Source organism: Chenopodium quinoa, unplaced genomic scaffold (genome assembly GCF_001683475.1).
Source record: "Chenopodium quinoa cultivar QQ74 unplaced genomic scaffold, ASM168347v1, whole genome shotgun sequence".
In the NCBI taxonomy this organism is placed as follows: Eukaryota; Viridiplantae; Streptophyta; class Magnoliopsida; order Caryophyllales; family Amaranthaceae; genus Chenopodium; species Chenopodium quinoa.
In genome coordinates, this window is record NW_018744137.1 from 875,021 (window position 1) to 897,815 (window position 22,795).

Below are 22,795 nucleotides of genomic sequence, written 5' to 3' on the forward strand. Positions count from 1 at the left end.
CCATTAAATTCTGAGCGGATGCCGAGGCATCCACCCCTCCAAGCTATTCGTGCAGTATAGCACATTCTAAAGAGATGTTGTAAGTCCTCCGGTTCTGATGTGCAAAGATCGCAAGACACATCTTGAATCGGAACACCTCTACGATCAAGTTCCACCTTAAAGGAAGGGATTGGGTGGTTCAACGCGCGGAAGGCAGATGCGACAGGGGGGAGGGGTGTTCTACACAGCGCCGACGCCGAGGAGGAAGGATCTAGGCACGCCAACGTCGGGGGGCGGTGAAAAGCGGGAGTTGGCTGTTGGAGATTGGGTGGCTTAGTGGTTGCAACTGGTCGGGCAGAGGTGGCAGGGGGGAGGAGTGGTGGTGGGTTTTTGTTTTAAAGGGTATTTTAGACATTTCACTTTTCCCTCCCCTTTAAAACATTAGCCATGATTAATATTTTTTAAAAATGCTTAACTAATGTTACCATTGAATTAGTTTTACAAATTATAGATTACCAAAGATAATTTGATATTTCAATGTTAATCATTGAGAAAAATAAAAAGTTCAAGAGTACCATTGAGAATTTTTCAATAAAATTTTAGATCAATGGTTATCAAAAGTCAAATTAGGTTATTTTTCGAGGTACCAAAAGGCAAAATTCTGTTAAAAAAAATCATAATATTTTATTTTTAATATAATTATTTATAATTTTTTTTAAAACTAGCATAAATGAATTAGTTTAAAAGCATTATTTTAAAGCGAATTTTATGTTATCAAAAGGTCATAGTACAATTTTATTAGATACTTAATCAAATATATAAATTAATTTAAGAATTTGGAGGATTAGAATAATATCAAATATAAATCTCTAATGACATCTATATCCTAATAAATATATCCAAATTCCGCTTAATAGGTATTATGCGCATGGTTGTCTACGCTTAGTTGACATTATGCAGAACAACACTTAGCTAAAAATTAGAATGCAATGTGTCATTGTCTAGTGGCTTGATTTCAATCTACGTATTTTAAATACAATATTTTATTACTTGCAATATATTGAAATAGATTTGATATCATCCTATACATAACCTGATTTTATACACTTTTATTTGCAATGTATTGAAACAAAGTTGATTTCATACCATTAATTAGAACCTGATTTGATATCATTTATTTGCGACTGGTGTGGTTGGTGTTGTTGGGGTGTTTGCCTGTTTGGTGATGACATTGGATGTTCACAGGTGCCATTGGAGTGGTCGCTGATGTTGTTGGGGTGGTCGTTGGTCGGTTATGGTAGAAGATTTTGATTAATAAATTATCCTCACTCTATCTTAAATCACATGTCCCTTTTTTTAAAATTAATCCCCACTTATAATTTACAAACTTTTGCTTTGGAATCCGTAATTCCTCTTTCTGTTGCACATAACGTGAAACGAAGGTAGAATGTTTATACTGATTTCATACCATTTACTCCATACTTGCAATAACAGGTAATACCCCTCTAGATTTCTTACAAAGTTTTGATGTCATTGGTCAAACCACCAAAGTAGGTCTAATAAATAGTGCTAAAACACCCAATGAGGCACTTGAAAAAACGATTAGAGTATACTCCCTCTGTCCTTTAATTAGATTCATATTTCTAGCATTTATTCTTCAAATAATAAAGAGAAATATAAATCTAATTAAGGGACGGAGGGAGTATATAATATATTTATCTTAATATTGTCCGCAAAAGCAAGTGTGTAACTTTAAAATTGCGATTAAATAAATATTGTACATAAATATCCTCTCAGATACGAGTAGTAAAGTAAGCTTGCAGTAAATCCCAAATACAGTAAACTTGCACTACTTGCAGAGTTGCAGGTGCTTAAGCAAGGTTTGCTTCTTTTCTTTACTTTCTAGAAAACATTTCACGGGATATCTGTGAAACAGAGAGAAGAACAAGAAAAGTGAGAAAGGTAGAAGAAGAAGGAGAAATCAAAGAAAAATATGATGAAGATTGAGAAGAAGAGTCTAATAATCTGCATAGTTGTGGGTTTTTTAGGGCTTCTTGCAGCTGTTCTTGGTTTCGCTGCTGAGGGTAAAAGAATCAGAGTAAGTTTGATTATAGTTTCAATCTTTCAATCCAAATTAAACATACCCAGTTATTTTTTTCTTGATTAATTTCATTTTTAGCTCATTATTTAGTAATTTTACAAGTTTTTATGAAATGGGTATGTATATAAGTGCTACTAGTTTTTCCAGTTAATTTGTCTGAATATTTGGTTTAAATTATATAATTTGGCATGAAATTTGTTAATTAATTATCTTACTTTGTGCTGAAATTTGTGCAATTTGAAGAGATTTGATATTTTTTCAATTTTTTTATTTTTTTTTTGTTTCCTTGTTAATTTTGCTCTCTAATTTCCTGCTTTAGTTTGTAGTATTTGATATGTTATGAGAGATCTAGGGTTTTAAAATTGAACCTTGTTATATGTCCTAAATGCTATTGCAGAAAGTGGCAGTAAGTTGAAATGGGTGCCCTGTCTCTTTTTCAGCTGTTAATTGAAACGGTGACCTTATCCCACCGCGATTTTTCAACTGATGGAATGGTTCCAAAATTAGTTAAGATTTAATCCATCTGGGGTTATCTATCTTTGCATTCGAGTGTTTTAATGTGTCATTAAGATTTGGTTGTAAGAACCCGAAATTGGAGTATGTTATAGTTTGGTATAGAAAGGTAAGAGATGAGTACTCATTGCTTAGCTGTGTAAAAAAGAGTTCATGAGGTGATGAGGTCTGACTCGTATAATTGATCGATGAACTTGGACTTGCCCATCATATAAGTCTTTCGGAACCAACCTTTCTACTAGTAACTGAGTAGGTTACATACAACAAATTGTGATTGTTGTCATCGTGTACTAATCCAATTGTAGATAATTCACAGAAGTTTTGTTTCAGGGGTTTACCAATTTTTATTTATTTCAATTTTATCTTGCAGGCTTCCCAAGTTAATGAAATTCAACCTGGTATATGTGCTTACCCAAGGAGTCCAGCTTATGGGCTAGGGACAAGTGCAGCGGTTGCCCTTCTAGCTGCTCAAGTTATTGTTAATGTTGCAAGCGGTTGTATTTGTTGCCGACGAAATCCCTATACTTCAACTGCTCATTGGACTCTTGCCCTTACTTGCTTTATTATATCCTGGTATTTCTCTTTCTTTGCTTCATTAACTCGTGTTTAGGCTTTGCATCATGAAATGCTTGAAATTGGAAATGAGGCCAGATAGAATCATGGAAATGCTTTTTTCTCCCTATGCATGGCACAAAAATGCACATAATAGTGGCACAATTCCTTAAACCCAAAATTCCTGCATAGCTCCTACATCATAGTGCCTGTTTGAATTTTATTGTTCATAGAAAAGCTCGAGTTACTAATTTGCATGTGTATTTGTTTCAATTTGGACACGGATGTTCTGATTGCAAATTTGCAGCCGCACTTGAATAGTCTTTCTAAATTTTAATTGCAAATACACTGAATTAGGAGATGGTGTGATATGGAGGTCTATCTTAGCTTATATTTTGGACATTTAAATGAGATATCTCTGTGCGGTCAGAACTTGCAAGATATACCCTAATCAACGATACATTTTTCTGGTTGCTACTCCAACTTTAGTGACTTTTGATGCCCTAGGATTGTGTCAAAAAATTTCATGATGTCAAATACTTGGTTACTTCAAGGAATACTTGCTAATTTCTATAGTTGTGCTTCGTATATAAAGCAAGTTCAAAGAATGAGCAGTGACTTGAAGTTCTTTCTTATGTGTCTTGCAGGTTCACCTTTGTTGTAGCATTTCTCCTACTCCTCGGTGGCGCAGCCCTCAATGATCAACACGGTGCTGAAAATGCGTACTTTAGCTACTACTATTGCTATGTTGTCAAGCCTGGTGTCTTTGCAGTGGCTGCTGTGTTGTGCCTTGCAAGTGCTACCCTTGGCATCTTGTATTATCTAACCATTTCATCTGGAAAGGACAATCTATTCGGAAACCCTGCTGCTCCCAATCAGAGTGGCATTGCTATGGGCCAACCTGAGGTTCCCCCTACTTCTCATAATCCCGTGTTCGTGCATGAAGATACGTATGTGAGGCGACAATTCACCTGAGTAGTCAATACGAAATTAGCACCTTCTTTTTCTTCTGAGTCAGCTAGCCGTCCTTGACAGGCTGAATTTTCCACGAGAATGATCAGGTTTTAGGAATTTCTGTTTTCCCTCTATTTTGGGAAATTTCTAGTGCTCCCCACCCCTCCTTCAAAGAATATATAGCTAGCTATTGTAAATACATTTGGGGGTCTATATAATGATCATTGAGCTGCTTCATTATCACTCGCAGCTGCTTGAATATTTGTCAAAGTTGCAGTAAGCTATTTGTGACTCGTTTGATCATTGTGAATGTCTCTGGTTATAATTCTTGACACTTGGACTCTGTTCAGTGTTCATTTATTCATTGGCTCTAGCAATTTTTTTTTGTTACGAGCCTTTATCAAAACTTATTAAACTTTAAAAAGGGCGTATTAAGGTCAAGGTCTTAGCAAACTAAACTGAAATTGAATTAAAGAGCCTGAGATAGTGACTTTAACTTCTTAAAGTGAATAAATTTCACATCTCATTGGATGGTCCTGCAAGCAGTCTTTAATTATTGTTTCTTTTGATAAGATTCCAATATTGACCAAATGTGTGATTTATAGCGTTACAACAAAAACTACCAGTCAATTTCTTTTTCTTTTTTAGGCATATTGGAAAATGATAGCAAGTTTCACAATAGGCATTAAACAAAGACATTAAACAAAGACAATGTTATTATTTATTTATTTATTTATTTATTTTTTTTTTTTACTGAAGGCAGAACAGTCCAATGTTTTTCTTTTGCAGTGTTTTAAACCTTTTAATTAGAAATTTAAAAATCACATAATAAAAAATAAAAATGATTTATTAGTTATTGCATAGTTGCAGTTATCTAAAGGTTGACAAACTTGGTAGGTAAAAATATACTCAATCAACTCTTTGTTGAGGACTTGAGGCGTATTCGCCACCGGAGATTATCCCTCAAGTTCCGGTGGTCACACAATCAGCAAACCTTAATTAAAATTGTTGGTGAAGAAAGTCTTAATACCTCATGTGCTCAAGTATATAGTATATACTACGTAAGAAACATTGAAGAGAAATGAAATGCATCAGAAAACAAAATTTCATTTATATGTGATATATCAACAAAACTGTTGAGCACAGCACTCAACACTTTTCTTTACAGGTACATATAAAAAGTATTCGAAGTATTTCATTTACATATTATCTCAAATTAAATACAGCCAATGTTCCTATTTACCAACAAAATGCAAACATTTCACAAGAGCAGATAAAATTCACAAAATATACGGAACGAAACTGCAGATTGTCTTCCCTTAGGGGTGGGTAGTAAGTTGATCACCGGATTCGGTTTACGTGAGCGAATGGCTCAGGAGCAGCTTTTGGTGCAGGCTTAGCAACTTCAGGAGTACCAAATACATTCCAGAATCTCAAAGTCTCGTCTCCTGCAGCAGAAGCCACTGTGCAACCATCAGGACTCTGAGCCATGAAAAGAACTCTGGATGTATGGCCAGTAAGCTCAGCCATCTTCACCATAGAAGGATATTTCCATAAGGTCAGCTGGTTCTGAGTGAAACCATGGGAACTCAGCAGCTCGCGCTCATTCTTACTCCACATTAAAGAGCAGACCTGTGATCCGGTGTCAACCGAGTTCAAGCAAGCACCGGTGTGGGTGTTCCAGAACTTGATGCATCGGTCACCCCCACCGCCACCAGAAGCCAGCAAATTACCCTGGAAGGGGCACCAAGCTAGGGCTTTCACTGCAGCGGTGTGGTCCTCGAGCCTGTGTAGCCACTGAGTAGCAGAATTAGAGGATGCCATCGATCTATCCCAAATGTGAAGGATGTTATCATTGCCTCCACTAGCAAGCTGTTGGCCTGAAGCTGACCACTTAAGGCCACAAACCTCTTGCTGGTGTCCTCTGTAGGTCTCCACAACATGGTCTCTAATCCTCACATCGTTGTTAACAATTTTCCCGTCCATCGATCCAGTTGTGAGGATGTGATTGTTCCAAGCTAGTGACCCAACACGAGCTCGGTGGCCTCCTTTCAGAGTCCTCAACTGCAGGAACAAAGCATAGACAGTCAGAATGGAACCAACAAAACTCAACCAGACAGTAAAGGCAATGACTGTAAAATTGATTGTTTAACTACCTGCCGGTTGGATGTCGAATCCCATAGCTGAACTTCGGAATCGTTCAAGCCAACGGCAATGTGACGACCATCAGGAGCCCAGTTCACACTGGTTACAGGACCCTTGTCATCATCAACTGTAACCAGTTCTGAAGTAGACCCGCTAGACGCATCCCAAAGGTACACTGTGGTTCCAAGAGCAATTGCTAGAACATTGCTGCTACCCCAATCCAACAAATTCAAGTAGTAGTCGTCCAAGAGATCGGGGGCATCCAATGTACGCTCTGAAGTCTGCAATCGAGAAATCGATTTCAGATAAGAACAAACAGAAAATTGAACACAGTATAGAAACAAATTCTCAAAAATTAATTTTATCAATCTGATGTACGCTCTGAAGTCTGCAATCGAGCAATCGATAATCAGATCAGAACAAACAGAAAATTGAACACATTATAGAAACAAATTCTCAAAAATGAATACTATCCCTCTGATGCTAACAGCCTAAGGATATCTTGTACTGAAACAACAACCCAACAATTTAAATGATGACAACAACAAACTACGATACAGCTTCTTTAAGTTCGACATTACAGTCAAGTAAATCTTGAGTAGCTAGTTGAATCAGTGTACTATTGGACTACATTTCTTCATTAACACAAATTATTTCGTTGATTCAATATAGACAAGATATGAAAACTACCTGAGGGATGTGCCTGCGAGGCTTAACGGGTTTCGATTGCTGGGCAGAAGCATACTCCTGGGGCATGAACTCAACTGGAGCAGGTGGCTTGTTCTTGAAAGCAAGAATCCTTGTCCTGTTCATGTTGAACACCTCCCTCAGCTGCTTCTGATACGCCTCCTTCGAAGGCGAACTTGTAGCCGGGTTCTCCTTACCTTTCTTCTCGGTCAGCATGTAGTGTGCGTAATCAAAATCCATAGCTGATCTGTTGGGAATGAACCTGTCCAACTGCCAAAGATCAAAAGAAAAAAAAAAAGTCAGAAACACAGCCCATTAATTATTAAATCAAATTCATGATCATTTTGAGCCATGAACGTTGTAAATTGCAATTAAAATAGAAAATTAATCAAAATAAAACTGATTGAGATATAAATAATGTCATCCAAAAAAAAATTCCCCAATTTAATTTTTCAAATTGAACTCCCCAAACAATTGATTAATCTTATAAACACCAGAATAATCGACAAATTCAGCGGAAAATTTGTAAAATTCACACAATGGTTCAAAAAATAATCTAACTTAGCAAAATTAGATGCAGAACACGAAAAAATTGAAAATCGAAACAGAAAAAATTAGGGTTTGAAGAAAAATTACATTTTCTTTGGAATTCTTCCTGGGAAGGGCGATTTCTTGGAAAGCACTTCTGGGATTCATGTAGAAAGAATTTCTGCAAAACAATTACAGCAAAACAAACCAAAACAAAAACAACAAACAAATAATAATAGCAAAAACACGATTATGAAAAAGAACTGAAGAAATGAAACGAAATTTCCTGCAAAAAATTGTTAGCTTGTAAATAGAGAGCAAATCAGCTGATTAGAGAGAGAATGATTAGATCGCAGCGGAATTAGAGAGAGATAGAGAGAGCAGATTGATTAATTGTGTTTATGATGGTTGAATTTGGGGCTTTATATAGCAATTAGGGTTTTTGTTTCACAAGGGTCCCAACGGCTATAATTTTTTGAGAGACGTTTGAAATTGTTTTTCTTTTTTTTTTTTCCCTGACAAAAAAGGGGGGGGGGGTTTATTGGAGAGGTGAGTTGGTGAGCGGCGCCCGGTTTGTGTGTTTAAGTTGGGCCGGGTTGGGTTTTTTTTTTTTTTTTTTTTTTTTCGTTTTGAAAATCATCTATTTTTGTTTAAATGAGAATGAAATCAAAAAATGGTGATTTGGAAGATCACAAGAGATATTAATGTGTCAAAATCATAAAATGGTATCACAGGAGATATTGAGGGTGTGAAAAACTGTAAATCATAAAATGGTTGATTTAGAAGATCATAAGAGATATGGAGTATTAAGGTGTGAAAAGCTAAAAATCATAAATGGTTGATTTAGAAGATCACAACAGATATTAAGATATGAAAAACTAAAAATTATAAATGGTTGATTGAGAAAATCACAACAGATATTAAGGTGTGAAAAGCTGAAAATCATTAATGATTGATACATAAGATCACAACAGATATTAAGGTGTGAAAAGCTGAAAAATTATAAACTGGTTGATTTAGAATATCACAAGAGATATTAATGTGTTATCAATATATTTTTTAAAACAAATACATAAAATTGAGTCAAATAAGGGTTTTCTTCCTCGAAACTACAATTGTTGAATAGATTTTGCACTGTGGTATATCTCCATTTTCGAAGAGATAGAATAACGATTTTTTGTGTCGTAAGGATGATTTTCATCTTATTTACATAACGAATTTGAAAATTTAACAACTGTTGCGATACCGTACAAATTTTACCAGGTGCAAAATGATTACCTTTTTGATAAACCTAAACACACAAAAGAGCAAACATGTTTCAAGAACAATATTAAAACCTTTTATGCAAAAAAAAAAAAAAGATCAAACATGTTTCAAGAACAATATCAAAACCATACCAAAAAAATGCATTTAATTACATATAACAAGATGTACCAATACAAGTCATTCACATAAATCAAATTCTTTTAGCACCAAAAAAAACATAAATCATATTCTTTTAATATGTTCATGATAACCTAGCCTTATAGTTTCATATCGTTTACCACAGTTTTTGTCCATGGCATCATAGCTTCAATTTCTATAGCATCTTCATTATTTAAATTTTAAATTCTCTTTTCAATGAATGATGTCCATTTATATCGGTCTTAGATATGGTCAATCACTAGAATCAGTTTTCGTTCAGCTTATCCTTGGTTACTACCACGGTACCACCCTAACTTACACTGCTTTTATCGCTTAATATGTTACCACTCTGCTCGAGTGCTCGACCATGCACGTCTCTGCCAAATGCATGTTAACATGATGGATTGTAAAATCTTGTTTTCATCAGTTGAATCATCCATTACACCCATCTTTTAAGTTTCTACACAATGGATCATCAACAACATATACATTCATAGTTGTTGAATTAGTTACAACACAATAATTTTTCCATATCTACTTATTCAAGAATTAAGCTATTCGACCTTATCCAGGAAAAGAATTGAAGCCATATAGAATCGGGCAAATCAGAAATGTATGTATCTGTATAGCAGTCCTGTCAGTAGCTTTCAATTATCTTCCACTGGACAAGCGAATGTCGTATAGTTTCCACAATAGTTGTGGGATCCTGTGTAGCATCAACTTGAAGTATTTCTTCAGAGGCATCAATCTCAAGTAACTGTAACTGAGACTGCAGCAATGAAGGTGGCATAAAATGTTCCCCATTTGTCAGTCTTTTATTCAGCCGGTCAGCAAGGACTTCAACGGGAACATTAAGAAGAACAAACTTCACTGAGCTACCCTGTCTCCCTGGAATATGATTTGGGTCTGATGATCTAAGAATTTCTCTGTAATTCTTCCGCAGCGCTGAACAAGCAAGAACTGTAATTTCCCCATTTGTTATGCGCTCTTTCAATGCTTTGCATAACATTTGAAGCCAAGGCATCCGATCTTCCTCAGAGAGTGGAATTCCTTTTCTCATCTTTTCTATTTATGAATGGCAATGCATAAGAAAATCTAGATGACTTATCTCCACTAATCAGTAGATTAGTGTATAAACTGGAAATGTATTACTGTAAAGCTCCGGGTTTACATAGTGTAGCTACCTTTGTTAGAATCCGGGTGGAAGTCATCTGCATCAAGAAAAGCACAGTTTGCAGCTTCAGCTAGATGATTACCTATAGTTCTGATAAATTAAAAATCACAAGACATCAGTAAAGGCAAACGATCATCAGCAAATTTCGAATGATGTATAAACATAAGGACATCCAATAAGATATGATCCCATTCCCATAGCAGCCATAGGTGCATGCATGTTCCAGATTTTACCGACAGTACAACATCATTGCATGACACGAGTGGTTTTGATAAAGTAATATGTATAACAGTACACTCATCTTTGCAATTTCAAATATTAGCAAGGCATTAGTGGATTATGTCCAGCATAAAAATCACTACTCTCATCAAGGGATAGCAGCCGAATCCAGACTAATGAGTTGTGTATCATGTCTATCTCTTTTAGTTCTTCAATATGCGAGGTTTTCTTATAACTCTACCATAAAATTCCATCCAGACATTACAACCATATTCATTCTTTTTTTCCTCAGAGAAAATGATTCAATGAAAATACGCAGATCCAGCCAACAGTGTCCTTTCCTTGGAAAGATGTGAAATCAATAAAGCATAAAAGCAAACATCTCGACACTGTTCAAAAAATGATTGTAATCCCCCAGAACAGTTCAACAGAATGAAGACATGCACATATCACAAGACATCCTACATAAACTTTTACGACTTACGTTTTTCCAGCACCGCTAACACCCATAATCACGATGACTGCTCCTGTATTTCCAATAGAAGTGTGAGCAATACATATACCAAATGAGGAATACATATACATTGATGTAGACGATCACCTGGAACTATAGGTGCCATTTCTGAGAAGGATTTTGAAGCACACTGTGCCCCTGAAATCACTGACTAAAGTCAGGGGTAAGAAGAACAAAATAAAGCCACACTTTCAACTTGTATTCAAAATTCAAACTTTACAACATGGTTGCATCAAATGCATGTATCTGGGATCAACATAAGCAAATAGGGGATGGAACAGACAGTTTGAATTAACAATATGTAATGCACGTGAAAATGAGCATGCTTATGATAAAAAGGGACACGTAATTGCTAGAACATTTCTTCAATATTTGACCAGCTCAAATTAGATTAACAAGGAGAAAGACACACCCTACGAGTCATTAAAAAACAGAAGCAGGAGCAATTCCACCCCTTAAATGGGTCTCAAAATAACAGAAAAGCAAACTATTCCACTTAACTCTACAATTAGTTAAGAAGTATATCAACATTTTCTTCTTCACTTGCCTTTCACCTCAATTTTATATCCATCCCCTTTCCTAATCCAATATAATTAGAACACAGTGAAGGTTATTAAGGTGCTTAGAGTTAGGTGGTGATTTTTTTTTTTTTTTTTTTTTTTTTTTTGGGGGGGGGGGGGGGGAGGCACAATAATAATTATAGAATCATCCACACTCCACACACCTAGACAAGAGCTGTAATCCACAGAAGCAGCAGCTCTACAGTAACAGTCGGGGGGCCTGTTCAATTTAACTATAGAAGTAATTGTGCAGCCTGGCACACAGATGTGCACTGAGGCGTTTGCTTGTCGAAACAAATTAGATTGGAATACATATTTCATTCCTGAAGAGAGCCAACATGACTTCATCCCTAGAAACTGGCTCAAATAAGATTTTGGCAAAAGGCTGTGTTTCTTAAGGAAGTTTACTTAATTTAGAGAATCATACTCCAGTGGTTGCTTTTGGGATTTCGATACTTATATCTGTGATTACAACTGGTTAATCCTATTGAAGAAGTTTTCCCTCACTCCTGTCAGGAAAGACCATGGACAACATGAGATGATGTCCTATAATCTATATACTTTACGATGACAATTGTAAGTCACAATAACACGCCTTAAAAGTGGCACAAACACAAGAAAATTAGGAAAGAAAATGAGAGGAGTCTAGAACATTGGAAAGCAGTCAAAAGGTCATATATATGAAATCAGATATGAAAACGACAATGGCATCATGAATTGCTTCCTAGAATAACTATATTCTTTCCAAACTAGCTATATGCATATAACTACTTAAATAGTGAATTAAAACCTTGTTTGCTGTAGACTAGTGAACAAATCAGACAGAAATAAATAGCCAAAATGACATTACACGCAGTTTCTTCATTACCTATTATTTGTCTAAATCTCCAAACTTGCAAATCGCTGCATACTATATGGAAATACTCTCCCTTTGTACATTTAAACTAATTTGAAGCCCGAACTTATAGCATTGCCTTCTACTTGTACCACACAACCTTGTACAGTTTGTACATAAAACTTCATGCTCTAATGATCTAATCACAAGTTCATCTTACTTGCAAGCTCCTTTTCACAGACCGGCCTACCATATTCTTGCTCCTATACTCCTAATAGCGCTAATGATTCATCCTATGTAGAGCTCAAGCCAAAAATATTAAGAATATCCAATTGGGTTCTCCAAAAGAGACGGGTTTCTAGATCAATTGCCAACAACCACCTCAATGGTCGATTTTCAATTTCCAATCTAATTCGAGTTTCATGGTTTGATCTATATCCAATCACCTTATAAGCAGCTCAACTAAAAATATAACCTTCCCAAGGCTCAATCAAACTAAAGAAGGCAACTTTAAGCACCTTAGCATTTGTCAACTTCCAATCAAATTTGAGCATTATATGATTCTATCATATGAACAAAACTTTTAGATCCTTAATTATTAAACATATATAATAAATTAAAACCATACCAAGCAGACAAGCAACAATTGAACTAAAATTATTAAACCCAGATTCTCACATCAAATTATAAATATTTCAATTTACCCAATAAAGCAAAATAAATCATATTCATCATTCTCTGAATTCTGTACAGCAAAAAAATTCCTTAAACCCCAACTTTATAGAACGGAAAATACAGGAATATGCACCAAAATTTAAACAAAACTACAAAAGTTTCCCAACAAAGAGGGTATATCACAATTCACAAGAAATTTAGCAAGCAAAATTAAATGAAAAAAAAAGGATAAGATTTCATTACCAAAATATGGAGGACGCGAGACTTTCTTTTGGTAGAATTTCTTGGTTTCTGCACTAAATTAAAATTGATTTCTTATAAGCGTTGAAATCTTAAGAGAAATAAGAGTGAAATTACCAAATTACCAAACTGCCAATCATTTAGCACGAGTTAAGGTCAAATACGGTCCTTAAATTAAAGTATTGGTAGCATTTTGGTCCGAGGCAATTTGATCCTTTAGCTAACAAGGAGTATTATTTCCAGCTAAATAATTTAGGGACCTTATCTAGTCATTAATAATTAAAAATCTTATTTTATTCGTCCCTAAATATAACTCTTGACTATTCACAATATCTAAAACTTGTCTTAAAACGTTATCTTTATTTTCATACGCGTAAAAATTATACAAACTTGATATTAATAATATATACCATGCTACGAATCTAACAAGATTTTACTTGAACATATAATCTCTTATAAATTAACACAAATTTATGGCCCGAATTATCAAATGAGAACTATATTTAGGGCAGATAGACTAATAAATAAAATCAATGTTCTAAAGCTTTTAAACCTACTTCACTTGTATGATAACATTTCTTAACATTTTAGCCCATTGTAATTTATGTACTTTATCTACACATAAATAAATTTATCTTTATTTTTTTACAAAAATAAAAAATTATGTAGTCTACATAAAATGAATAAAGTGGAATAACCTCAATAATTCCAAAACAATGGAGAATTATTCTCTTTAATCCTCTTTTATATTACGGAGTAACGTTAAAAGTAACAACGTGATGCAACGTCCGGACTACATACTAGTTAAGCTATAAAATACGAGTTCAAAATTAACACCCTGCATACTTTGAGTCTCACTCGCTTTTGATTCTCACTCAGCTTTTGATTATGGACAAATCTATGGTGAAGGAAATCGAACATTAGATTATGTTGCCTCTCTAGGTCATTCTACCCCGACGCATCAAGATATGGGCCTCTTCATGGATATCAATTTTTCTTATTTTTTATTTTTCGATAAATTAAGTTATAATCTCGTGAGTAGACGTTTTTTTATAATGTAAAAGAAAGTTGAATATTGCATCTTGGAGAATTGAAAATATTAATAATGAAATAACACCTAAAATAAAAAGAAAGAGAAAAACCCAGATTGGCCAAAGAGTTCGAGAGGTTTCTAATTTCTTCTGCTCCTCGGAAATCTCTCTCCCAAGCTTTACTACGACGATCATCAGAAGTTGCCCGCTTGAATATTAATAAAGGTTTGTTTGTTATTTATTTTTTCTTATCATTTCACTGACTTTGGAGTATAAATTATACATTAAATTTTTCTCTTGTATTTCCAAAAATTGCTCAAGAAATCGATATAATGATTCAATATAATCAAACTTAGAAGATTGTAAAATCATTTATATTTGTGATAATTGATACTGGGTATTTAAAATTGGCTTTAAGTTTTGTATACTCAGCTCTTCAATTTAAGTTTATATTGTTTAAATTGCAGGAAATTGTTTGTCAAATTTATGTAAAATGAGTTGGAGTAAGAATTTGAAGCAAATTGTTAAGAATAATGTGTCAAGCAATTATGTGTTAAAGGGTGTTAGCACGACTGGCATTGTAAAGGGTACTAAAAGTTCAATTCTTGGGTTATTTCAATTACATGGGGGAGGGTTTGATTGTGATGGAAAACCCCAATTGCCCAAACATCCTGTAGCAATGATGGAATCTTGTCGATTCAAGCATAGTGCCCGGAAGGAGCCGGATTTGGACCGGGATTTTCTTGCTCGGCTTTGCGTATTAGACAAGGAATTGGGGAAGGCAATGGAGAGAAAGAAAATGGCTTATGAAAGGATAAGTAATAATAGGAAATATCATGGTTCAGGAACACATGTATTCGAGCAGCCCCCGGTTAGTCAATCTACTACCGGATATTTGGCACCTACTTCTCCTGAGGAGGTAAAATTATTTTCTGTCCCCTTTTGATTGAGTTAGCTATTGAGTGGTGTGTTCTTTTGTGCTTATTATGAGCTATTGTATCCTGCATTTACATAAAATGGTGGATTCATTACCTCGTTTCGATTTTGTGAATTGGTGGATTCTGTTATCATTTGACATAGCTGAACTGTATAGTATCATGAGGCTTTTTGAATGAAAATTTGGGCTGAAGGTTTTATTGGTCAATGTCTGTTTGGTTTGGGAACAAGTTGTTGTAATGTTGTATGTCTCTAGGTTAACAAGTCAAAGCATGGTTTGCCTTGTTTTGTTGATTTGATAGGGTCATGAGGAAGGTATCTGCATCTATGAAGGGTTGGACTTTGTGGTGTATCAGTTAAGCTATTCCTGGAACAGGGCTTGGGATCATTCATACATCATTGTTTCATATTCATCCCTTAATTTGCAAACCCAGTTATGAAACATATAGCCTTTATATGGATCGTGGATTAATAACTTTGTGAAATCATTTAGGCTGTGTTTAATAGTTAAATGGTTGTCTGATTTCATTATTATATCTCATGCACATGTCTTTCTTTTGAACAGGATATCATAAGCTGTTTATTTGTACTTGGAGGGTGTTATTTGTGATAGCCTATGGTATATTAGCTTATTGTATAGTATTATACTCCTACTTTTGGATAGCATCATGATTGCAAGATTATGTGTTGTGTTTGAACTTGCTTTTCTGAATTGGAACATTTACATTTAAGTACCTGGTTTTTATATGTTAAATATTTATAATGCTTGTCAATTTTGCAGGCTCAAGTTGCCCCTCTTCTTGCTAGAGCAACTTTATTAATTACCCGACATATAGAATGGGCAAACCTTGTGTTTGGCTTTGAGCAGGTAATTTGTGGTCTTGTTCAGTAATTGCTATATGTGCATAAACAAGATTATAAAAGTGTGAAGTTGGAACATTTTACTTGGAAAGAAACAAAGCCCAAAGTGACTGGGTCAAATTCTAAACTACCACAAACAATGTTATAGTTTGCTTAGCGTACACAAAGTGATGATTTGATTTGGTTAAAGTTATGGAGTTTGGTTTGATATTTGTAGCTATGATCTCTGCACTGTCAATATTTTGACCAGTGCAGTACCACCCCAAGCTAAGCACCACCAATAATTTGTTATGGAGTATGCTAATCATGAATATTTGTCAGAATTTTATATCTTTAAAAATGCGGATTTCAGGCATTAATCATTCCCAGACCCTTGATTACCTGGAAGTTGTTGCTATGTTATATTTCTTATAGTTTTATAATGAAAACTTATTGAATATCCATTGCAGGAAAATCGGTATGCAATAGTGGATGTATGCTACCCTCAGTCTGTAAGTGCATGTGGCATTTGCTTGAAGTTCTGTTGCATTTTAATGTCAGTTTCCAAAGGAAAATAAAGTCATTGTAGAACTCTGACTTGGGTTATTCTGTGTGTTTATCTAGCCTGTAGGCTTCATCCGCGAACAGAGTAATGTCCTTTTGAGACAGGTAACAAATCCATCATTATCTAAATATTATGACAGTCTTTGTTCAAAAAAAAATATTATGACAGTCATTATGTTACATTTATTTATCGTGTTTTGGTCTGTAAGAGATCCTTTTGCTTACCTTTTTCCTTGACAGGACCTTTTAAATGCCTTGAAAATAGTTAATGGCTAAATACAGTAACCTGGTTCCGTATTTCATTTACCACTGCCGTTTTTTGTTGCTGTTGGAAAATTCAATATATATAAGAACTTTTTAATTGAGACAGTTGTTGAACAAATGATCAGATTTGACTCAGAATCATGCAACACTATAAAGCATTAATTTTTACTTGTGCAATCAATAAGCTATATTCCTACTGCCATTTGCTTACCTTTTTCCTTGCATCTCGTTTAGTTTTGCTTCTTCCCCTAATAATCCTCATAGAAGACAAGTAATGCTTTAAAAAAAAAAAAAAAAAAAAAAAAAAAAAAAAAAAAATCTAAACAATGCTACTGATGTCGTGACGCCTGATGTAGAACATCTTGCTTTCCATTACATTATCCTCTCCTTCAAAAGCATATGCTACATTGCAGTGTCCTTAAATTTGACCATCCTTAATAACATAGTTAAACACTGAAAATATATAGTTTAGGATATATATGATGGGGAAGATAATAATTTAAATCTCAATTAGTGTATTGTGTATTTTGGAATGGAAGGAGTATCATATGAAAATATAAGACAATTGATTTCGAAGAGTGGAATTGTTTTTCAGAGAGACCAACAGTGTTCATTCAGCAGGAGATATGCAAATTGATACAAAAGAGGCACCTGTTTTCTTACCCTTCTTAATCTATCTCTGTAAAGGAAAAGGTTATGGCTGTCTGATGTAATTTAATGGTTTGCATTGGTGCTTTTTTTTCTTTTTTTTTCTTTTCTGAACTCAGAAGGAGTGGTTCAAATATTTGAGCATCGAATATTTGGAAGGGTGGATTTAGAAGGATATGTATTCGATGGCCTAAAGTTTATTGAAATAGGCTCATTCTCAGTCAAGAAAGTGGAAATTGGATTTGAAATATACTTCGTACAGTACATTCAGCATAATCCAAAACTTCAGATTGAAGTTTGAAAGTATCTTCATTAAATCTTAGATTTTTGTCCTCTAAAGGGATGTCTCGAATTCAAGTCTAAAGTTTACAAGTCCAGTCCAAATTAGCTAATTTTGATAGAATTGAACTAGTTTTTGAATTTTATTAAGATAACTACCTTCTTTGAGATGATGAGCTTGCATTTGTGACTACAATTATCCAATGACTAAGCACTGGCGACACCCTAACATCAGAAAATATTCCGAGCAATTTTAACTGTGCGCATAAGCACATGGATGTGCCCATATGCACATGGAAATTGAGCACAGTGAAAAATAGATTCTGAGTATGTTCAAAGTTTTGACAGCAGGAAATGTTTAAGGGATTGCTGGTTTGCAATTTTGCAGTTTCTTCGTCTGAGACGTCCCTTTGTTGCATACATAACTGATGCATTAGGCACTGAGCTATTCAGGGTATAACTCTTTCTCTTCGTCTAAAGTGGTTTCTATCATTTTCACATGCAAATTTGTTAACTTTGTGGACTTGTTCAATGTAAAATCTAGATTCGTCGGCCATTTTGGTGGATAACGAGCTCAATATATGCTGAGGTTAATGGAAAGGTATGCCATTTTGTTTTTCTAAAGTACCCTGATATTTAGCACTCTTAGGCAATTAGTTTATAAAATGTTAGAAGTTCGTGCCTACAAAACTATTGCTGTGGTTCTAAGTACTCTTTTCCATTTGGATGACCCTTTCTCAATACAGGTTTCACTTATTTTCCTGTCTAATGATATATAATTTGAAAACTAGTGCTGATTTCAATTTTCCATTAAGATGACAACTCTGAAATGAATGTTTGTGAACAGGAGATTGGTGTTGTACACCAAAGATGGCATCTCTGGAGGAGAATCTATGATCTATATTTGGGGTAATCTTACCTTGCCTGTACAATTTTAGTTTCATTGTTTTGATAGTTAAGTAGCCCTTAACTCGTATATCATGCCTTAAATACGTAGAAACAAGCAGTTTGCTGTGGTTGAAAACCCTGGTTTTTGGAATTGGACATTTACAATGAAGGACGCTGATGGTAATGTGCTCGCGGAGATTGATCGTGATTGGAGAGGTTTGGGTTTGGAGGTTTGTTCTGTTTCCGATGCTCACTCAATCTCAACTAAGTGGCTATATTCTAATTGGGAGTCAAATTGAGGAATTGGGTAAAAATAACACAAAGCCAGATGTATATGATTTATGCACAACTTTTTATATGTGGGATCATGATTCAGTCCTCCTGATCTGGGGTAATGCATGTGCATTCTTTGTGCTAAATACTTCCTCATTAGTTGACAAATTATGCAAATTGATTTTAGAAAGTGGCCTATGTGAAAATTGTTATACATTTTTTGAGTGGATTACATTCTCAGTACCCGTTCCTAACTAGGAGTACTGTTTAAAAGTTTAAAACAAATGCTAAGATTGAGGTGATCTGACTTTATTAGTTCTTAGCAATATTGTATTGTTTATGTTGGTAAAAAGCTTCGATCTGCATCATCAATTTCTTAGCTCTGTTGTTGTGTTGAACATAGAAGGAATACCATTCAACATGATTATTTAATTTGTGTGTAAAAGAAGCAAGCTTCTGCATGTTTCAAATTCTGAAGAATTGGAAGAAAATTTACATCAATTTTTAAGGGTTAGAAGTTCTGCATGCGTAATATGACATGCCAGGCTTCAAATTTACATTTTGACATGAAATAAAGAGATCGTGCCAATAACTAAATCTACTCTGTGCTACAGTGCCAATAACTAAATCTACTCTGTGCCACAGTGTCATATTTAGCCCTATTGTTGATTTTTTTTTTTTTTTTTTTTTTTTTTTTGTGGCCTTTATCTCCCCCTCTTCCTCTGACACAGGGACAATTATAAAAAATCTAAAAATACATCTGTGAGATGCTGTGTCTTCGCTTGCTTGTGTTGATGTGTATATGTGTACTGAACCTGCCACTAGGTCTTAGGAAATCACTCCTTTTCAGTGATTGGCTGAATTTAATATTGGCATAGGACATCTTCAACTGTTGTGGTCTTCTGGACTTTTGAATAGAAATAACTTGTGATCTGTTCATCTAGAGATTTATGTTATTGTTCTAACTAGTTAGAGGGGTTACCTGTTATAGTCAATCGATGCTTTTGTTGTATTGATCTTTTCCACTCCAATGTATTAGGTATTCACAGATGCCGGACAATATGCCATTAGATTTGGGAGTTCTGATCCTGCATCGAAAACCGGCCCTGCAGAAGCGGTAATATGTTGTACCGAAAAAATAGACTTATGTACAATTGTGCAAGAGTTTAGATCCTGCTCATTAATTTTCCCTCTTTCCTATGCCTTCTCTGCAGGTTGAAGATTTAGAAATTGCCCGCCCACTGACCCTTTCAGAGAGAACAGTGGCGTTGGCTCTTGCTGTGTCACTGGATAATGACTTTTTCTCCCGACATGGTGGTAGCTGGTAAGCTGAGTTTTTATTTTGAAATTACTTTTATTTGCATGCACTTCTGGTAGCCCTTGCAATCTGTACTGTGCTATTGCCTACAAGCTACAGTTACTATCTTAAGTTGCATTTATAAATGTCACACCATATTTAAGCTTTGACTGGAGAGTTATTGATTTTCTCATGGTACTGTGGATGAAATTACTTCTGTACATGGAATTCCCCATCCTGAAACACAAGCACACCTTTTAAGAGGGTGAAGAAAAGGAGCAAAATGCGGGCTATTTTGTGGCCTATGGTGTGTGCGTGTTTTCTATGTTGGTGCATTTCTAGGAACAACCGTGTTTGTCTATGCTATTGGCCTAATCATGTGGGCTTCATATGTAGCCTTAAAAAGGAATATTATATAAAATTGAGATTCAAGATAAACCATGTAGCTTGTGGCCTTTGTAAATGATAATTAATATTTATTTTTCCTGCTTGAAAATCTATATGAGCCTCTTGTGTGCCATCCAATATTGATGTGTATATGCCTTCACATATCAAGCTTCTTGAGGGATCATAATGTTCAAAATGATTCATCAACATACCTTGACTAGCCTAGGAAGTGGAGAAGAATAGCAAAATTATTAATCTGTACTTGGGTTACTTCTGCCTTCTGCTGATCTGCTCTATAGTTTAATGGTGGTTACGTAACAAAATTTAATTATTGCATGATATGCACATTCTGGCTGCTTATTTTACTTTGTTGTTACCAGGTTCTTGGGCGTCCCATTTATTGTCACTGAGTAGAATACTGTGGCATCTCATGCTGGAAATACAAGCAGATTCAAGTATGAATTAGAGGAATTTATTTTCATGGTCTCTGGCCTGTCACCTTCTTCGGAAACTGTGTACACAATGACAATACACTCATACACCTAACTGTACTGGCAATGTAAATGAAAGCAATGGGCTTTTCATTTGTGTGGTCGAGAAATCAAAGAATCGGCTGGAAGAGCACATTATCTGCCTGTTTTGTTTAAGGTTGCTACTGATTACTGATACAACTGTGAGTTTTTACCTTTTACTAATAAACTGTGTATAAAGGCGGATTCTGGAATATTTTTTAGGGAGGGTGGAACTTCCCTTAGAATAACGAATATGCATTATGGAATGTATTGTCCAAAATAGAACTAAATTCACAATTTATGACAAAATCACAAAAGGTATTCAGTAGTTTTTGCTGGATTATCATTCTTGGTTACTAAGATACTGATATCTTGTTCCTATTACTTTGAACCTTGTGTATTTGGGCAAGCATTTTGTATGTTGTAATTCACCAGGCATATTGTTAGAAGAAAACACACCCCAAAGTTGGGATTTTTTCAGAATAATCGAAGGTGGGATTATTCAAAGAAAATCGAGCAAAGTTGGGATTATTAAAATCTTATTTTCCTATTAATAATGGAATATTTATTGGTTTACACAAGCATACATCGCGTACGGAGTAGGTATTAAGTCATTCAATGAAGCTGCAGATTGCACCTCTATAACAAAACCTTATGAAGAATAAAGATGGACCAACCTATCCTTCACACTCCCATAAAAATCTGTAAAAATTTGGGAAACCCTGTAATCTTGCACCCTCATTAATATTCAGAATTGTGTCTTGCTAAAGAGGTAGCATACTTAGCAAGAACTAATTAAAAATTCGCATCTATCAATCTAATCTAATCATGTTATACCTTGTAATTTAATTTATATAAACCTGTAGGATTAGCCCGGACAGGAGACAATGAACGACACTTATTATAAAAAGTTGGAATTTTTATTAAGGTTAAAAAGTTGAATAAATTTTGTAAGAGAAAATAGTGGGTTAGAATTTTATTTTCGATAAAATACTAATATTTTCCTTATGTACAAATTAATTTATAAGCTGACTTAAGAAATAATTTCCATCAATGTTAAATACAGTATATAAAGTTAAACGATGTTACGATTAATCAAGTCACTATATGTTGAAGCATAAAGGTTTTGATGATGAGGAACTTAAACTAAAAGCAAACTCATCTAATAAAGGTTCTCTAGTGTGTGATTAGTCAAGGTGCAGAATAATCTTGGTGATTGAAGATCTGTCTGAATCTAAGAAGACATGAAGAAGATCTTTATTGAAGAAGTTAAACAAATCAGAGGAAGAGTTCTCTAACAAGAACTAAGTTCCCTAACAGGAACTCGAAGACTAGCTGTTAAGTTCTTTGGTGGAACTTGATATGCTTGAAGCCCAAGTAATTCATCTGATCAGAATGCGGCGCAGCAATAATTGTTAAAGTTTATTCTTAGAAATTATTGTAATTATGGTAAGTAGGTTAGTGCAGGAGATTTATTAGAAACGTGATAAGTTTGCTTGGTAAATAAAATAAATATGGAAGATAATAAAAGATAGACTTTAGGAAAAGATTTCGTAACAAAAAGGATTATTTTTTATTTAAAGTCAGTTTATTAAGAAAGATAAGTTTTCTTTATAAAAATCTTTTATACTTATTTTCAGAAAAGATTTTATGCTACTTGATTTACAAAAACCGTGTTTAAAAGATAAGTTAAGTTAACATGTTTATCTTTTTAGAAAACCTACTTTCTATACAAGTGTTACTTGTATAAATAGTAGAGAGCAAAATATTTTAGGTTTTTGTGAGTTTATGCGTGA

The 22,795-nt window shown here is 34.7% G+C and overlaps 4 protein-coding genes across 4 annotated transcripts; 2 read left to right on the forward strand and 2 right to left on the reverse strand.

The window, feature by feature from the left end:
* The first annotated feature begins 1,764 nt into the window (after positions 1 to 1,764).
* LOC110692982 lies at positions 1,765 to 4,402 on the forward strand. Its single transcript, XM_021870073.1, has 3 exons — positions 1,765 to 2,077; positions 2,964 to 3,166; positions 3,793 to 4,402. Exons 1-3 carry the CDS (start codon positions 1,973 to 1,975, stop codon positions 4,118 to 4,120), a joined length of 636 nt encoding a protein of 211 aa, XP_021725765.1. The 5' UTR covers positions 1,765 to 1,972; the 3' UTR covers positions 4,121 to 4,402.
* Positions 4,403 to 5,186: 784 nt separating this feature from the next.
* On the reverse strand, positions 5,187 to 7,970 carry LOC110692983 (cell division cycle 20.2, cofactor of APC complex-like). Its single transcript, XM_021870074.1, has 4 exons — positions 7,568 to 7,970; positions 6,935 to 7,201; positions 6,256 to 6,525; positions 5,187 to 6,163 (listed from the first exon to the last, which is right to left on the reverse strand). The coding sequence occupies exons 1-4, from the start codon at positions 7,625 to 7,627 to the stop codon at positions 5,441 to 5,443; spliced, it is 1,320 nt and encodes a 439-aa protein (XP_021725766.1). The 5' UTR covers positions 7,628 to 7,970; the 3' UTR covers positions 5,187 to 5,440.
* A 1,290-nt stretch (positions 7,971 to 9,260) lies between these two features.
* LOC110692984 (probable gluconokinase) lies at positions 9,261 to 13,207 on the reverse strand. Its single transcript, XM_021870075.1, has 5 exons — positions 13,084 to 13,207; positions 10,858 to 10,908; positions 10,741 to 10,783; positions 10,048 to 10,127; positions 9,261 to 9,928 (listed from the first exon to the last, which is right to left on the reverse strand). The coding sequence occupies exons 2-5, from the start codon at positions 10,874 to 10,876 to the stop codon at positions 9,501 to 9,503; spliced, it is 570 nt and encodes a 189-aa protein (XP_021725767.1). The 5' UTR covers positions 10,877 to 10,908; positions 13,084 to 13,207; the 3' UTR covers positions 9,261 to 9,500.
* A 794-nt stretch (positions 13,208 to 14,001) lies between these two features.
* Positions 14,002 to 21,359, forward strand: LOC110692986 (altered inheritance rate of mitochondria protein 25-like). Its single transcript, XM_021870076.1, has 12 exons — positions 14,002 to 14,336; positions 14,579 to 15,030; positions 15,829 to 15,915; positions 16,358 to 16,399; positions 16,512 to 16,556; positions 18,031 to 18,096; positions 18,187 to 18,243; positions 18,490 to 18,551; positions 18,640 to 18,760; positions 19,843 to 19,920; positions 20,018 to 20,127; positions 20,868 to 21,359. The coding sequence occupies exons 2-12, from the start codon at positions 14,605 to 14,607 to the stop codon at positions 20,899 to 20,901; spliced, it is 1,128 nt and encodes a 375-aa protein (XP_021725768.1). The 5' UTR covers positions 14,002 to 14,336; positions 14,579 to 14,604; the 3' UTR covers positions 20,902 to 21,359.
* The last annotated feature ends 1,436 nt before the right edge of the window (positions 21,360 to 22,795 follow it).

Bases quoted from the DNA above. Each gene is read 5' to 3' on its own strand.
- LOC110692986 (XM_021870076.1), top strand. From the start codon at position 14,605: ATGAGTTGGAGTAAGAATTTGAAGCAAATTGTTAAGAATAATGTGTCA. The intron at 18,761-19,842 runs GTTTGTTCTGTT...CCAATGTATTAG, and splicing joins GGAGAGGTTTGGGTTTGGAG to GTATTCACAGATGCCGGACA. The intron at 19,921-20,017 runs GTAATATGTTGT...CCTTCTCTGCAG, and splicing joins AAACCGGCCCTGCAGAAGCG to GTTGAAGATTTAGAAATTGC.
- LOC110692983 (XM_021870074.1), bottom strand. From the start codon at position 7,627: ATGAATCCCAGAAGTGCTTTCCAAGAAATCGCCCTTCCCAGGAAGAAT. The intron at 7,202-7,567 runs GTAATTTTTCTT...GATCTTTGGCAG, and splicing joins GGAAGAATTCCAAAGAAAAT to TTGGACAGGTTCATTCCCAA. The intron at 6,164-6,255 runs GTAGTTAAACAA...TTGTTCCTGCAG, and splicing joins ATTCGACATCCAACCGGCAG to TTGAGGACTCTGAAAGGAGG.
- LOC110692984 (XM_021870075.1), bottom strand. The intron at 10,128-10,740 runs GTAAGTCGTAAA...TTAATTTATCAG, and splicing joins GTTAGCGGTGCTGGAAAAAC to AACTATAGGTAATCATCTAG. The intron at 9,929-10,047 runs GTAGCTACACTA...ATTCATAAATAG, and splicing joins CCACCCGGATTCTAACAAAG to AAAAGATGAGAAAAGGAATT.
- LOC110692982 (XM_021870073.1), top strand. From the start codon at position 1,973: ATGATGAAGATTGAGAAGAAGAGTCTAATAATCTGCATAGTTGTGGGT. The intron at 2,078-2,963 runs GTAAGTTTGATT...TTTATCTTGCAG, and splicing joins CTGAGGGTAAAAGAATCAGA to GCTTCCCAAGTTAATGAAAT. The intron at 3,167-3,792 runs GTATTTCTCTTT...TGTGTCTTGCAG, and splicing joins ACTTGCTTTATTATATCCTG to GTTCACCTTTGTTGTAGCAT.